The sequence below is a fragment of the Nelumbo nucifera genome, chromosome 1 (assembly GCF_055504915.1).
Source record: "Nelumbo nucifera cultivar China Antique chromosome 1, China Antique-T2T, whole genome shotgun sequence".
NCBI lineage: Eukaryota > Viridiplantae > Streptophyta > Magnoliopsida > Proteales > Nelumbonaceae > Nelumbo > Nelumbo nucifera.
The window spans coordinates 14,733,789-14,751,565 of record NC_142649.1 but is presented as its reverse complement, the minus strand read 5'-3'; the positions used below and the strand labels follow the sequence as shown (position 1 = coordinate 14,751,565).

Below are 17,777 nucleotides of genomic sequence, written 5' to 3'. Positions count from 1 at the left end.
GAACCAGTCCCAAAAACACCCTCCCCTTGGTGCTTGCACTCCATTCTTGGTTAGGGGTTAAGCAAAAAACACCTTCTATTTACTGTAACAATCAGCCTACTGGGTCTGAAAAAACTAACGACAGTAGGTCTAGAAGCAGAAATCAGATTTAGAGAAAAAAAAAAAAATCCAATTCACTGTATCACTGTATCAATCAGCCTACTAAATCTGAGAACTAATAGCAGTTGGCCTGGGTACAGAACTCCAAAAACAAAGATCAGAGAACAGAAATCTGATAGCAGCCAAACTTAAAAAACAAGTCTAATCTCTTATCCAGACACAACAACAGTCCTGGATTTCAGGGTTTTCTCTTAAAACCCTAGAAGAGAAAAAGAAAAAAATTCTATATAGCCGTACCTCACAAATTAATCTATCCTTGTTGCTGCCCTCAAGAAGGAATAAGACCTTACCCAGGAATTTCTGAGAAAAAAACTGATCTTGATTCAAAAAATTCTTGCTGAAATTCTGATCGCCAACTTCAGTTTGCTCAAAACTTATCTTGATTCTGATCAACCCGAGAAACTTCTGAAACAGAACTGATCTTGGAGAAAAAAACTTCTTGATCGCCAACTTCAATCTTGATGAGAGAACAAAAAAATCTGATTGGCACCTCCAATCTTGACCAAAGACCTAACCTTGATCACTTAATTCTTCTCTAATTCTTCCTGATTACAAGGAGCACTTTCCAATCCTTGGACAGTTGCTGAAGACTTCTTGTAATCTCCAAGAATCAGTCGAATGAAAAAACTCAGCCCTAAATAATTCTCATGTGGTTGGCTGAATTAATTCCACATGAGAAACCCTAGATCAAATGCTTTGATACCAAGTAGTCGCTCAAGATTGAACAGACACTTAAAAGGAGAAGAAAAAAAAAAGAAAAGAGGGAGAAAAGAGAGAGAGAGAAAGATTTTGATAAAGAGAGTTGGGTTGATGTGTTTAAACAGCCGCCCCCCTCTTAAATTTATATACATAGTATCATACTTGTAAAAGGACTGAATTGCTTACATGGCAAGATAAGATAAGATAAGATAAAGCTGAAAAAAGACTAATCCTAATCTTATAAAAGACTAGTCCTAATCTTATAAAAAACTAGTAATCTTATCATAAAGAACTAATTCTAATCATAACTTATTGCTGACATACGAACAGTGGGGACCACCTTAGTGGGGTCCACATTAGTGTTCTCTACACTACCAACCTGATGCAACCCCCCTCTATTTAGGCTTGGGACCAATGGTATCATTTTATTGATAAAAGAATGAATTATGTACAAATGATGGGCATCCCCAAGTCTGAGATGCCCTCACCACTATACTTTTATATAAAAAAATTCCCCTAGTACCCAAAATAAATTGTATCCAAGGCACCTACCAATCCTTGGTTCGGGGCAAAAATATTTTCCCCATCCCCCCCCCCTGATCCCTGTTTAAGATTGGAGAAAACCCGCCCCATTTGGGGCGGGGCTCTGATTTTACAGGGAAAATTACTATCCCTATTAGGATATACTACTTCCTCTTTGCATCCTTTTTCCTTCCACCCATTCTAATTTATTTAATGTAAATGGCTGGAATAGTTTGACATTTGGAAATTGCATCATAGTTTGATGATGCCACCATGGAACACGGTCATGCTGTTGGAAACTTTCCAATCAGTAAAAGTGAAGATGAAGAGGTAGATGAATGGCTAAAAGAGAAAGAAGTGGGAAACATTTGTAAACCTACTGCCACAAGTAGTGAGTAGGAGAAAGTTTTCAAAGGCAGGTCTTTGGTTGGGGTTTTGTAAGTTTGACCTTTAAGTTTAGGACGCAAATTTATGATGCCCAAATATTGATATGGGCAAGGACATGGATGGGGAAACAGGAATATGACTCCATTTCCTAAAATCCGGGACACAATTTTGGGAACCCAGTTTTGGATATTTCTCAAAAACTTGCTTGTTGGAGGAGGAATTACATCTTGTTCAGTGGCAGAATTACCTTGATTAAGTCCACTCTTTCCAACCTCCCTATATACTACCTCTCTATGTTTAAGATTCTTACATTAGTGGCAAAGAGACAGAAGAAGATTATAAAGGACTTTAGGAGATTGGAAAGGCTAAGAAGGCCCACTTGATCAATTGAAGGACTATATATAGGAAGAAAGAGGAAGGGGTTTTGGGAATGGGAGAACTTTGTCGAACAAAAGATTCTCTTTTGGATAAGTGGCTTTGGAGGTTTCCCTTAGAAGAGGACAAATTATGGCACACTATGATTAAAAGCATTTATGGTTTAGACCTAGTGGCCACAAGAGGTCCTTTTACATCTCCTAGGAAATTGATCTCCATCATCCTTCAAGTGTTTGTCTCTCAGATTCACTATGGCATCTCAGATGATAAAAGAACTAGGTTCTAGGCGGATCTCTAGTGGGGCAATGTTACCTTAAAAGAGAGTTTCTCTCATATTTACTTTCTTTCTTTGAACGAAAACAAATCAGTGTTCCATTGCTTGTCCAGTGTTGTGCCGAAAATAACGTGGAACTTGGGGCTAAGAAAGGAGTAAAAGTGTGTTGGATAAAAAAAAATAAAGAGAAAACAAGGAAGAAAATGCGGGAAAGTAGAGAAGAATAGAGGAAGAAGAAAAAATTATAATATGTCCCCAATTAGTAAAAGATTAAGCATAAAATCTCCCTAAATGATATAAAGTATGGTAGGCCCACAAATAGCCCCATAAGCATCCACCTAACAACAAAGGGGGTTTAGGAATAATGCGGTTGAAGCAATGCAACTAATCCAATACTTATATGGTATGTCTTTGTGTCCATCTTCATCTGATAGTTGCATTTGGCAACCCTCCTCTTCTATCTTATTATCTTGTTCTCCATTCTTCTAGAGTTTGTTTCCCTCTAATCCTTTACCTAGGGCCTTCCCATCTAGAGCCATTTGATTGGGTCCCGGTCCTCCTAAGGGCTTTCTATTGAAAGGTGTATCATCAAAATATTAATATCTGTGAGGTCCTCCAAAGAAAGGTCCCAATTGGTGTTTGTCTCCCAATTTAAGCTTGCTGTGTTGGCAAAGTGGTGAATCTACTCCACACTTGCTAATCTCCTGCCTCTTTGAGAAGAAAGGAATGCAAGGATATTCAAGGAAGAAAGTCATACAGTCGAAAACTTAATATAAAATATTATGGTTAGGTCAGCTCACTAGGTCAAAACAACATCACTCTTTAATTCATTTACGAGGAAGATACCATAGGCAACTAGCAGTAGGTTGCTAATTCTTCCACTTGAAGAACCATGGTAGTAAGCATGTAGTATCCTTCCCCACCAAATTATATAAAACTGTTTTGATAATCGCAACTTGGGCAATCCAGGTTTAGTAGGAGTAGGGGTATTTTCAGAAACCATGACATGGAAATTTATCAATACATTCAGGACCTATAGGCCAAGGTAACTCGATCAAGGTAGAGTTGATGGCATTACTGAAGAATTGGAATTAGGGAAGTCATTGAGCCACAACAACCTATTGAAGAGGGAGACACTCGCACAATCATAGGGTGGATGGTGAATAACAGAAAAGGACCTTTGTGCTATAGGCACTCAATTAGAGAGGAAACCAGGCTAACAAGGCAAGCGAGAGTTATATTCATCTGGACTGGAAGATTAGCAAATGGATAGCAGATGCATCAGCTAGGCAAGGGGTCCACAGGAACCAAATGTTTTGGGGAGGTATTAATAGGGCACCTGAAAACTTTGTATCCTAGTAAAAGAAAAAGGCCTTTACGTAAGATTGGGGTGCAATGGTACAATTAATGCTGTAAATAGCTTATTTTTTTATACATAATTAATGAAAATTTCAAGTTATACATAAAACAAAATCCTGGACAAGAATTGGTATATGGGTATCCCATGTAGTATGCTTATATCATGCATTTATATCGAGTTTCTGAAGCTGAATGTCATTTTGAAAGACTTATATCTTGCCAAATTTAATTAAATTTATAACATGTGCAGACCTCTTATAGTATAATTTGTTAAAGCATACAAATTTACATATTTTAGAAATGTTAATGCTATAAAGTACATTTAGAAGTATCCATGAAGCATCTGATACTGTCCCCAGTATTCTAAACCAGTATGCTAGGTGTTATAGGGATCTAGGTTTAATAGCTGCAAATCTTATAAGGATTTACCTCGACATGTCCTTGGCTCTGGCCTGGTGCTTGTTGCTGTCAGTGTTATTGGTTTTCTTTTCCTTATTTTTCTTTTAGGAAGGTGGGGGAGAGATCTTCATCCATGTTTTCTGAGGCTAGCTGTTTTGACAGGTTCCAAGGCCCCGCCCTCATTTTGGGTCGGGGTGGGGGCTTGGAATTATAGAGGATTAGTCCTCTTGGTTGTTTATCTCTGAATATTGCAAAAGTGTTGTTGTTTTGGGCTCATTTGTAATTTTTGTTTTGTTTTGAGGCTGCATCTCGTGCCTCTTAGTGGGAGCAGTCATGCTGTATTCTTATTATTGGTCTTTAATAAAATTTCTCTTATAAAAAAGGGTAAATTACAGATAGGTACCCTGTACTTTGGGGGTAGTGACAGATAGGTACCCTGAACATTCAATTGCAACACTTGAGTACCTTGAACTCTCAAAAATAGACACTTGGGTCCATCCATTAATATTTCATCAGTTAAACATTACATAATGTCAAAAATACCCTTCTAGTGTATTTTTGAGATCATTCTATGGAGTAAAATCATCACAAGAGAATGCCGTCATCGGAAAATCACATGAGAACATCATCGTGGGGGGGGGCGTTCAGTTACCTGAGAATGATCTCAGAAATACACGATAAGGGTATTATGTAAGGTTTAACTGACGGAATACTAACAGATGGACCCAATTGTCTATTTTTGAGAGTTCAGGGTACTCAATTGTTGCAATTGAATGTTCAGGGTACCTATCTGTCACTATCCCCAAAGTACAGGGTATCTATCTGTAATTTACCCAAAAAAATATTGCAAAAATGGTGTTATCTATCACAAATTCATGACAACTATGTATAAGGCTATAGGCTACCTTTTTATGCAACAATGGATCATTTAATAGATGCAGTAAGCCTTACTTTTGCAATAAAGAATGTCTCGTTTTGAGCTGTAGGTAAAACATTTCCAGATTCATTGGTTTTACCATCTCCATGTTCATGTGTGCCAGATCCATTGGTATTTCTGTCTCCATGTGCATGTGCACTAGATCCGTTGGTATTGTTATCTCCATGTGCACATGCATCAGATCCATTGGTATTCTTATCTTCATGTGCACGTACACCAGATCCATTAGTATTCTTATCTTCATGTGCATGAACACCAGATTCATTGGTATTGGTATCTCCATGTGCATGTGGAATGTACACATCTGTTATTGGTGATGGTGGTGCAGATTCACTTTGTTGCTTCTCCAGAACCATCTATTTCCAACAGTAAAGGAACAAAGGAGTTAATGTATGTACCATTTGCATCTTCTCTTGTATAAATGCATAAATAATAAAATTCTATCAGATAATAGCAAAGTGCAGGGTAGTACTAAAAAAACCAATTTGTTACACCTCAGCATGGAGCTTCTCTAGAATAGCAGCAACACTTTGATGATAAGATTTCTCAGCATCTACCTGAAAGGAAATCGTACATGAGCTCCAGTAGCCATAAAACCTAGGCTTCCAAAGAACATGAAAAAATTGGATATGTCTATACCACTGATCAAATGTTCTCTTTTTTCTTTTGGCTGGAAAAATACAGATGAAAACAATGAGTCAATTTTATCAGTCAAGGGTGCATTATCATCACCTAATCAGCTTCAGTGAGGACTATAACCTTCAACATTCGAAAACCCATAAAATAACCTTCAATATTTGAAATGAAAACCCATATTTGATCCCTGCTACCAAATGTGATAACATATTAAGGAGCTTCATTTTATCTTTCCAAGTTTAAAGGTCAATAATATTATCACAATCATCAGCATCCAAGACTTGTTCCATTTATTGAATGCCGGGTATGGAAATTTTACACCAAAAATCTATCTAGGACTATATGTAATGCTCTTTTGTGAGCTTAAACTAGAAAGCCAGGTTTCATGTAAAGAGTTGGCAAGTTATTTATGCTGGATGTCAACCTGAAGCAATCATCCTTATCCAATCTAGAACTAGCAACACAAAAGAAGAGATAGAAAAACATTTGAAGGGGTAAGGATAGTTGATAAGCATCATAAAAGATCTGGTTCCAAGAACTAGTAAACATGCCTCCATATTCATACCAAGAACCAAATAATCAATATCAAGAAATGATGGTATTTGACATGCAGAACTATATCTTTTCTCTTTTTGTGCCTACTCTGAAAAATGAGTAATGTCTAAAATTATTTGAAGGCAAGTCACTGAGAGTTTGATCAAGATTGGAAAAATCATGAAAAGGCACAACTTGAAAATAGAAAGGGCCTCCAAATGATGAAACTATCATGAATCCTTGATGTAAGCCTAAACAACGAAGGACCTAAGAATAAGACGATTATATTAGCACATCAGAAAAGAGTCTGACTTCCCTCAATGTAAGCCTAAACAACCAAGGACCTGTTCTGTCCTGTCTTAGCCAACCTGCCACTGTATTAGAATCTCCTTCAACTATTAAGCCTTCAATATTTTGAGCCTTTGAATGTGTGGAGGAAATCAGGCCAGCAAGGTGTTGTTTGTAAATTGGATTTAGAAAAGGCTTATGACTTAGTGGATTGGAGCTTCTTGATTGAGGTCCTAAGGAACTGTGGTTTTGGTGATAGGTGGTGCAATTAGATGGAGGGCTATATTAGTTCTGTTCATTTTTCAGTCCTAGTAAATGTTGTGGTTAAGGACTTCTTTCCAGACTCTAGAGGATTAAGGTAGGGAAACCCCCTTCTCCCTTTCTCTTTACCTTGATAGCAGATGTGTTCAATAGGCTTCTCTCAAAGGCAGATATGGAAGGGGCAATTAGAGGTTGGAGGACAGGAAGAAATAGTGTCCTAGTGACCCATCTCCAATTTGCTGATGATATTATTATTTTCAGTGAGGGGATTGACCTAAGAAAAGTAAGGAATCTGAAAGCTTTAATAGGTTACTCTGAAGGGGTCTCTAACCTGAAAATAAACCTGGACAAGAACTATGTGGTAGGGATTAACCTAGATGAAGGGTTTATTGAGTTTGTGGCAGAGTGCTTAAGTTGTCATGTAGCTTCTTGGCCCTTGTCTTATCTTGGGCTTCCCCTAGGGGCTAACCCGAAAAGAGAGCTGTTTTTGGACTCCAATCCTAGAGAAATTTGAAAAAAGGCTAGCAGCTTGGAAAAAGAGCTATATATCTCTAGGAGGTAGAGTAACTTTGCTTAAAGCCACTCTAGCTAATTTGCCAGTTCATTATCTCTCCGTGTGCAGGATACCCTCTAGGGAGGCAAAGAAATTGGAGAAAGTAATGAAGGACTTCCTTTGGGAGCCTGTGGAAGAGAAAAATGATCATTTAATTTGATGGGGATTGTTTGTAGGATAAAAGAAGAGGGTGGGTTGGGGTTAGGGAAATTGGCTGTAAAGGATGTAACTTTGTTGTTAGGTAAGTGGTTGTGGAGATGGCCTTTGGAAGAGAGAGGTTGTGGCATGAGGTGGTAGCTAGTATTCATGGATGTTTGGAGAACTGTGGGATGCTGAAGTTTCTCATTGGGCTACTTTGAGCACTCCTTGTAAAGCAATTCACAATATCTTTCCCCTTTTTCTGAACTTTGTCAAGTATGATGCTTGTTTAGGGAATTTATTTTATTTTGGGAAGATGGTATCAAGGAAATCCTGACCCCTTAGGTCCAGTGGGAATAAGAGATTCAGTCAAGGCTGAACTATTGGCATCTCTACAAGGCATTCAGATAGCAAATCAAATAGGGGTGGAGTATCTCTGAATTGAAGGAGATTCTAAGGTGGTTGTGGGCTGGTTAACAGACCCAAGATTAGTAATTTAGTGCTACAAGGATTTCCTAAAGAAGGCAAGCTGGTTAACAAGCAACATGAATGTTAGTTCATGTTGGGTGAGAAGATCGGCAAATGCTATGGTTCATGGTCTCGCTAAACAGGGGGTCTTGAGGGAACATCTGTATTGTGAAACCTTGTAATGATTTGATTATAGTGTTTTATGGTTTCTTACACTTTCTTTTACTTTCAAAAGAGGTCACACCTCGTGCCTCTCTTTGGGGTGTTGTAACTTTGCTTACATATTGATAATGAAGTAACTTTTCAATTATCTATTTATTTATTTATCTATCTGTATATATTAAGCCTTTGAATCCTCAAACCTTGTAGGATTGCCAAAAGTTAAACTCTAGTGGAGTTCCTTAAACCAATTGATCCTGAGAACAAGACCATTATATAACCCACACTATTTCTAAAAATTCCCCCTATGCATGGGGGCCGAGGATTTCCCAAACTACACCCATCAAAGTTTATTTTGATGTATTTGCTTGAAGAGTCCACAAGATAGTTGGAGGAATTCTCAATTGGGATGAGTAGTGTACTTGTTATCGGTTTCTCAAGTTGTCATCTATAAAGAAAGATTTGAACAACTCCAAAGTCACTCTATGTACCAACCAAACAACAATATTTGTTGAGTTTGGGCCGATTTTAAGTTATTGGGCCCAGCTTTGTTTTATTTTTATTTTAGTTATTCAGTTAGGAGGTTATTGGGCATTAGGCCCATTAGTTTATGTTATTTTAAGTTGCAACTGTTCAGCTACTTAAAGTAGCCGCCCTACTAAGGGTATCTTTGTAATCTTTCATTCTTTTATTTTAAGTATATAAATCAAGAGGGGTTGGTGGCCAGAACTAATTTCAATTCTGGCAACATCCCACTCTCTTTTTTTCTTCTTCTTCTTCTCTCTCTCTTGCTGAAACCTTTCAACTTCTACTACTTTTCTTCACAAAGCATACATCAGAATCAATTATCAACAATTTCTACTTGGTATCAGAGCAGGCCAAAGGTTTCTTGAGCTGCTCTATCATGCAGCCCTAGATCGGCTGACTGCATATATGAGAGGCTGATCGAAGACCTCAAGTAAGCCCAGTTTTTGGATTTTTTGGTGGATCTGTTTTGCCCTATAGCTAGTCTAGGGTTTCCCATCAAATTTAGGAAGAACTGGAGAAAGGGGGAGGGGGAGAGTCCTGTTTTTGTAGGACTCTTCAATTTTGACCTAGGAAGTGGCACCCTATTTTTTTAGGGTTCCTTGGAGTTTTTTGAAGGGGGCGGTTTAAGTCCCACCTGTTTTGGAGGCCTCTAGAGGGAGCGGCTGCTTCTTCTCTCTCTTCTCCCACTCCCGCGGAAAGGGAATCTTTTGTGGGAGGACCATCTAGGGTACCAGAAGGGTGTCTGTGGTGGCTGAAGGGAATTCTCTCATATTTCTTCATCTTAAAGTGATTTTCTAGCCCTTTTTTGGAATTAATAAAGGGTCACGAAGTTGAAAACAAATCGGGGAATGAGATGGGACAAGGAGGAGGAGGTGTCGGAGACCTTTTCAGGGCTAGAACCATCACTACAGTTAAGTTAGATGGTACAAACTATTTAGAATGGTAACAATCTACAAAGATGGCCATTGGTGCTCATGGAAAGTTGGGGTATATCACTAATGTGGAAGTGAAACCCAAGACTAACTGCTCCTGGTGGGTACAGGAAAATTATATGGTAATGACTTGGTTGTGTAATTCTATGCTGCCCCATACAAGTAAACTTTTTGTGGGCAAATACAACTAAGAAAATTTGGGATGGAGTTGCAGAAACCTATTCACAGAGTAAGAATGTTGCTAGGGCCTACCAGTTGAGAAACCAGGTTATTGCTACCAAACAGGGAGATAAACCTATTGTTGTTTATTTTTCGGCCCTTAAAACCCTATGGCAGGAAATTGACCATTTGGAGACAGTGGTTTGGGGAAGTAGTAAGGATGCAGCTACCTACCAGAAGCTCTTAGAGAAGAATAGGGTCTTTGAATTTCTTGTTGGCCTTAATCCTGAGTATGTCATTGCAAGGCAACATATCCTTTCTAAGGATAGTGTTACTCTCTCTCAAGCATATGCCTTTGTATCAGGGGAAGAGAGTAGGAGGAATGTGATGATGAAGAATTCGGGTCTTGAGCAGTCATCTATGGTTAGTATTGTGAAACCTAAACAGAGTGGAGATTAGGGTGGTAGTGAAATCAGGAAGGAATATAAGAGGGACCTGTTCTGTGACTACTATAAGAAGCTTAAACACACGAGAGGTACCTACTGGAAGCTTCACCCTCACCTTGTGCTGAATGGACTCAAAGACAATAAGGAAAATGTTAATATGGCAGTAACTGGTGACTTACCTGGACCCCCTACTACAACTACTTTGGAGTCTGTTGCAGTTGTTGCAATGAAAGCCGAACTTGAGAGATATGGGCAGTTACTTAATCAGTGAGATACAGTTAGCCCTAATCCGTTATCAGGTGGACAGCTAGGCACAAGTGGATCTGGTGGTGGACATTCTACTTCCTTTGCTCATACAGGTAGTTCACATGCCACTACAAACTATGTTTCTACTACAGGTAAAGAGGGACCTCCTTGGATTATATATTTTGGAGCCTTATAGCATATGACCCATAGTTCCACTATTTTCTCCTCTTACCAACTCTGCTCCGGTAGAGACAGTGTTTCTATAGCCGATGGATCCCATGTTCCCATTGCTGGGAAGGGGTCTGTCAAGATAATTGATTCCATTTCCCTACCCTCTGTCCTCCATGTACCTAGATTGAGTACTAATTTGTTATCTGTTAGTAGTTTGACTAAGAACTTGAATTGCTCAGTGATTTTTTCTCCTGGTCATTGTGTTTTGTAAGATTTGGTTTCTAAGAGGACGATTGGGAGTGGTCGTGAGGTGAATGGAATCTACCTTCTAGATGCTCTTCCAGATCATCAGAGTCATCATGTTAGCAGGGATATTGAGTCAGAGTCTGTGGGTAAGATTGCATAATCATTTGGGACATTTGTCTTTTCTTTATTTGCCTTTCTTATTTCCAAAGTTATTTGAGTCTGTTGATTTGTCTAGCTTGGAGTGTGAAGGTTGTCAGCTTGGAAAACATTGTAGACATTCATTTAAAGTTAGTAATAAAAGGTGTTCATCTACTTTTGATGTTATTCATACTGATGTGTGGGGACCATACCATGTTCCTTCTATGGGTGGCTACCGGTATTTTCTTTTATTTGTAGATGATTTTTCTCAGTATTCTTAAATTTACTTGATGAGATCCCTTGATGAGGTACCATCCTTGGTTTGACAGTTTCATCAGATGGTGCTGACACAGTTTGGGGTACAAGTGAAAGTGTTCAGATCAGACAATGCCAAGGAATATTTTGAGAAGAACCTTGCTTCATATCTATTAGAGTATGGTGTAATTCATTAGAGTAGTTGTTCTTACAGTACACAACAAAATGGTGTAGGAGAAAGGAAGAACAAACACATTGTTGAGATTGCGAGGAGCATGATGATCACATTTACTGTCCCAGTTCAATTTTGGGGTGATGCAGTTCTCACTGCAGTTTTTCTGATTAGTAGGGTGCCTTCTCGTGTTCTTGGATTTAGCACCCCATTCAGCCTCCTTTATCCTGAGGGGGAGATGTTCTGCATTCCTCTCAGGGTTTTTGGTTGTGCTTGCTTTGCTCATGTTCTTGGTCCTCACCGCTCGAAGCTTGATCCGAAGGCAAAGAAGTGTGTTTTTATTGGGTATACAGAAAATCAGAAAGGGTATTGTTGCTATGACTCAGTCTCTGGGAATCGGTATGTTACTATGGATGTCACCTTTTTTGAGTCCACATCTTTTTTCCCAAAGGGTTCTTCTCAGAGGGAGTGTTTTGGGGAAGGAAGTGAGCAGCCTATTCCTCTTCCAATTCCAGACCCTATGCCCACTCTTGTGTCTGACCCTCCTATGTCACCTACCTTACCACCTCCCTTGCATCCTGTTTCTTAGTGCTACTTATGACAGCACCTCCACAGGGAGGTTGATTCCACTGCAGAAGAACTCACATTACTTCCTATCGGTTCCTCAGAGATTCCAGATTCAGCTGACACTGACTCGGGTATTCCTCTTGATCCCTCTGATGTTTCAGTTCCTATTGATTCCACTAACCCCATTACAGATGACCTGGACCTTCCTATTGCACTAAAATAAGGGAAGAGAAAGTATACTGCTCATTGTATCTCACAGTATCTCTCCTACAGTGGACTTTCTCCTTTTTGTCGAGCCTTCCTTTCTTCCCTCGACTCTGTGTTTATACCCAAGGGTGTCAGTGAGGCTCTCTCCAAACTTGAGTGGAAGACAACTATGCAGGAGGAAATGGCAACTTTAATTAAGAATCGGACATGGTAGATTGTGGATCTACTAGAGGGCAAGGAGATTGTTGGATGCAAATGGGTTTATACAGTTAAATACAAGGCAGATGGAAGCATAGAAAGGTATAAGGCTAGACTAGTTGCAAAAGGGTACACTCAAACCTATGGCATTGATTACTTGGAGACTTTTGCACCAGTTGCAAAAATGACTTTTGTTTGGATCCTTCTCTCTCTTGCTGCTATCAAGGTTCAAAGTATCAACACGTATCGGCTCGTATAGGCTGATACGTATCGTTCCAAGACCCCTCTGATATGCCCCTACAGTGGGTGTATTGGGGGTCTGATTAGTTCAAGGGGTGGAGGAGCCCTAAAACGCCCCCCTGAACTGGTTACAAAAAAAATAAAAAAAGGTACAAAATGCAGTACCGTTTCGCCCAATACTCCCCTACCAGCGTATCGATATTTTGAACCTTGGCTGCTACATACTCTTGGCCCCTTTTTCAACTTGATGTAAAAAATGCCTTTCTTAATGGAGACCTACAAGAAGAAGTATATGGATCTTCTTGTTGGTTTCTACAGTGATGCTGAAAAGGGGAAGGTATGCAGATTGAATAAGTCTCTTTATGGTTTAAAACAGTCTCCCAAAGCGTGGTTTGACAGGTTCAGGAAAGCCTTGATTTCTTTTCAGACCATACTTTGTTTGTGAAGCGAAGGGGGTCCCTGGTGTCAGTTCTGATTGTTTATGTGGATGACATTGTAGTTACAAGAAATGACCTGAGTGAGATTGACAGTCTGAAGAAGAATTTGCACAGAGAATTTGAAATTAAGGATCTTGGGGAGATGAGGTATTTTTTGGGCATTGAGGTAGCAAGATCAATGCATGGAATTTTTATTTCTCAGAGGAAGTATGTTCTGGACCTTTTACAAGAAATAGGGAAACTTGGAACAAAGGAAGCTAGTACTCCTATTGATCAAAATCACAGAATTAATGCATCAGAAGGTGAGCTGGTGAAGGACATTGGGAGATATCAGAGACTAGTGGGACGACTGCTATATTTATGTATGACAAGACTTGACATCTCTTATGCAGTGAGTGTGGTGAGTCAATACATGCATGCCCCATGAGTCTAACATTGGGAGGCTGTTGACAAGATTCTTGCTTATCTGAAGGGACACCCCGGTAAAGGCATACTATTTGTTGACCATGGACAGTTGAAGTTAGAGGCTTACACAGATGTTGATTGGGCAGGATGCCTAGATGACAGAAGATCTACATCAGAAGTTTACACTCTTGTTGTAGGCAATCTAGTTTCGTGGAAAAGTAAGAAACATACAGTTGTGGCAAGGTCAAGTGCAGAAGTTGAATATAGAGCCATGACACATGGAGTTTCAGAGCTTCTTTGGATTCGATCCTTATTAGGAGAAATTGGTATAAAGGCAAAAGAACCTATGGTGTTGTACTATGATAATCAGACAACAATTAACATTGCCCACAACCCAGTTCAGCATGACAGGACAAAGCACATTGAAGTGGACAGACATTTTATAAGAGAAAGGGCAACCTCAGGGGAAGTCTATCTTCCATACATTGCTTCTGATTTACAGCTTGCTGATGTTCTTACAAAAGGTGTTGCAAGAAACAAGCTGGAGCATGATCTACACAAGTTGGGAATGTGTGACATTTACTCCCAACTTGAGGGTGAGTGTTGAGTTTGGGCCGATTTTAAGTTATTGGACCCAGCTTTGTTTTATTTTTATTTTAGTTATTCAGTTAGGAGGTTATTGGGCCTTAGGCCCATTAGTTTATGTTGTTTTAAGTTGTGACTGTTCAGCTACTTAAAGTAGCCGCCCTACTAAGGGTATCTTTGCAATCTTTCGTTCTTTTATTTTGAGTATATAAATCAAGAGGGGTTGGCAGCCAGAACAAATGAGTTGAATGTTTACTAACCTCTCTCCCCTGATCCAAAGGTACAACAGGCTCAAAGGGAACATTTAGAGTTACTAGATTCTTGTTAGGACTGAGATCTAAGTTTGAACCTGTGAAGTGGTGATCACCATTCCCTTTCCGATGTGTTTTCTCGTATTTGTAGGACACGGCAACCCCAAAATGATCATTCTATCACTTTAGAGAAGTTTTCCTTAGTAGCAACCAAAGATGGTGGCAGAAGAGGTGTTAGGGGGAGAGGTACATTTAGAGGTGCCGATTGTTTTAGGGTTGGTCGTTATGGAAGGAAGAGGTGGTGGAAGAAACAGTGGTGGTTGTTGTACTGTGAGAGAGTGCACACATTGTGGCTGTGAGGAACACATAGTTGCTTTATGTTATGACTTGAATGGTCCATCTTCCTGGACTAATAGTGTCGTAGTTGAGGATGACACTAATATGAATGATGTTCTGATGAGCTGCCTGCCAATAGGAGTTGGTAAGAGCAATGAACTGGTTTCCATCACTCGTGAGGAATATGAGAGACTTTGTCAAACCTCTTGCCTTCCAAGATACTATCCTTGCTAAGTCAAGTACAATTTGTTTAGTTTCCAGTTCTAACCATTCACCATGTGTAATTGATTTTGGAGCTTTAGATCATATGATTGGATCTTCATATCTTTTTGATTCCTTGTCTCCACTCCCCATTGCACAAACTGTTACCTTAGTCGATAGCACTTCTTCTCCATTAATGGCACTGGCAATGTCTCCCTTGGTTTTTATATTAGTCTTACCTCTGCTTTTTACATCTCTAAGTTTCCCTTTAGTCTCTTGTTTGTAAGTAAACTTAATAAGTCATTAAACTATTTAGTCACCTTCTTTCTATCCTATTGTGTTTTTCAGGATCTTACGACAGGGAAGATGATTGGTGGAGGTCATGAAGTTGGAGGATTGTACTACCTAGATGTCGATGGTCAATCGAGAGCTCCACTCATCTCTTACTCCTCTCTAGTGGCATTGCCATTTGGGTTATCCTTCACTTTGAATTTTGAAGAAATTAATCCTTAATTTGGCATCACTGTCAAAGTTGGATTGTGAAATATGTCAACTTAGCAAGTATCATAGAGCCACTTTTGTTCCCAAGGAAGATAATAGAGTCCAAAGTCTTTTTGATCTTGTCCACTTAGATGTTTGGGGTCCTAGTAGTGTGTCATCTTATAATGGATTTCGATATTTTGTAACCTTTATTGATGATCATTCAAGAATGATATGGATATATTTAATGAAAGAGCATTCATAATTGTTCTCCATTTTCCTTTCCTTCCATGCTGAAATTCAAAATCAGTTTGGTGTTTGTATTAAAGTATTTCATTTTGATAATACAAAGGAGTATTTTCATAGATCCTTTCAATCTTATTTTGACACTCACGGAATTATACATCAATCTTCTTGTTCCCACACCACACTCCTCAGCAAAATCGTGTGGTGGAATGAAAGACTCGACACATTATTGAGACAACTTGTGCTTTATTACTCCAAATGTTTGTTCCTAAGACCTACTAGAGTGATGTTGTTCTCACTTCATACTTCCTGATCAATTGTATGCCCACATCAGTCCTTGATGGGGACTCTCCATTCTATATCTTGTTTCCTTCAAAGTCCCCCTCTCTTCCATTGTGTGCTTTTGACTATGTTTGTCTTGCCCATCACTTGAGCCTTGGACATGATAAACTTGAGTCCCTAGCGATCTAGTATATCTTTATGGGCTACTCTCGCACACAAAAGGGATACAAATATTATAATCCTATCCTTCGTAAGTCATTTGTTGTTCCTAATGTCACCTTCTTTGAGAGCCTTCCTTATTATCTAGACATGAACCCTCTCCCTTTATTCCCATCCCATCTGCTTCAGGTGATGTGTTTATCCCTCTTCCCACTATTGAGGAGCCTATTTGACCATCAATTCATAGATTGTACATCAGACGTGAGTGTTAGATAGTTGTATGCCCTTAGCTTCAATCAGATTTATGTACATTATAAATTTATTGTAAATGAATAAAATACACATTTGATTCATGTTCCTGTGGTGTGTTTCTATGCAATACCCTTAAACTGGACACTTAATGAGACTTGTGTTAGTTTAGAATGTTCACAGCCATTTGGTAAGTCTGGGGAGATTTATCCTGCCAAGGCTGACACTGGTGTGCTGCCAACTGTTGGGGTGGCTTGTCTCAGCTACTAGGGTGAGACCCGAAGCACATGTAGTGTAGGAGTAATAGAACCTTTGAACCGAACCAGATTTCCAGTATTGCCTGGACCTTGGAGATAGATGGGCAAAACTGGAAAGTTACACCTGACCCCTAGACTCGATTATGATACTACACTAGGTGTCGGATTGGACTGTCTTTGATGTACCAATCAGTGAGATCCTTAGCGGGGGTCAAAACCTGGGTATATTGGGATAGTCCGAGAATTCATCTGAGTGGGTGATCATAGTGACAGGATCAACCCCTTTGTCAGACAAAGGTAATGATCAGGGATGCACTCTCTCTGATGGAAACCAAGACTGCCGGCAGCCGATTTCAATTGTTGAGATTTTGTTTTGCAAAATATACTTATATAAAGTATATGTTATGGTTTTGAAATGATTTGCAAAAGGTTTTAATTCCCAGGATCCATGTAAGTAGAGAGTGCAATACTGTTCCTTGCAGTCGAGGGAGAGGTCCTCCCTTGTCGGGCAGTGTTTGATCATTATGGGCTGAGAGGTTAAGTGTAAGACCATTGAGGATAATACCTGATGGGCTAATCTTGAATCTACCCACAGTCCCTGGGTGTTACAAGGTGGCTTGGCCCAGGGACCACTTAGGGTAAGTGTTGGGCCCATAGAGCCCATAAGATGGGTTTCAGGGGGTGCACTGTCCATAACAGTGTATTCGGCCAGGCCTTGTAACAAAGGCTGGGCAGAACCCATGTGGCTGATGTGTAGATCAATGTTTGGGTCCCACATCATACAAGGAAGCCCAACTAGGCAGCAGTTTGGAAGGCTAAGTGAGTACATAACCTTAAATGGGCCTTAAGCCCATTTCGATATGGGCTGATTTGATCAGTCAATTAAAGGGGGTGAATTCTGACATGGATCAGCTGATAGGATTGGGCCTAGACCCTATCCACTTAGAGAGTCCAAGATTTAGATCTGGAAGCCTCCTAATTAGATTAGGAGATGGCTGATCCGATCTGCAGATAAGATAAGAGTTCTCCCTTATCACTTAAAGGGACTTCTAATCCAAATATAATTCGGATCAGCAGCTCCTAATAGGATTAGGAGTTGATCCCTTTAAATCTATAAAAGGAGGAAGGGGCGGCAGCCTTTAAAGATGCAACCTATGACTCTTGTCTTCAGAGCTGAAATCACAGAAGAGAGTTTTCCGCAACCTCTGCAAAATCTCTCTTGCCGCCTCCTTCCTG

At 39.6% G+C, this 17,777-nt stretch overlaps 1 protein-coding gene across 3 annotated transcripts in view; it reads right to left on the bottom strand.

Annotated features, from left to right (window-relative positions):
- Positions 1–17,777, bottom strand: part of LOC104588092 (SH3 domain-containing protein) — an 86,989-nt gene that overhangs the window by 32,183 nt on the left and 37,029 nt on the right. For all 3 annotated transcript variants that reach the window (XM_088894251.1, XM_088894252.1, XM_088894250.1), the window contains 2 exons: positions 5,606–5,668; positions 5,126–5,467 (listed from right to left, as the gene is read on the bottom strand). In XM_088894251.1, the coding sequence (XP_088750377.1) occupies positions 5,126–5,467; positions 5,606–5,668 (405 nt within the window). The remainder of the gene's footprint in view (positions 1–5,125; positions 5,468–5,605; positions 5,669–17,777) is intronic.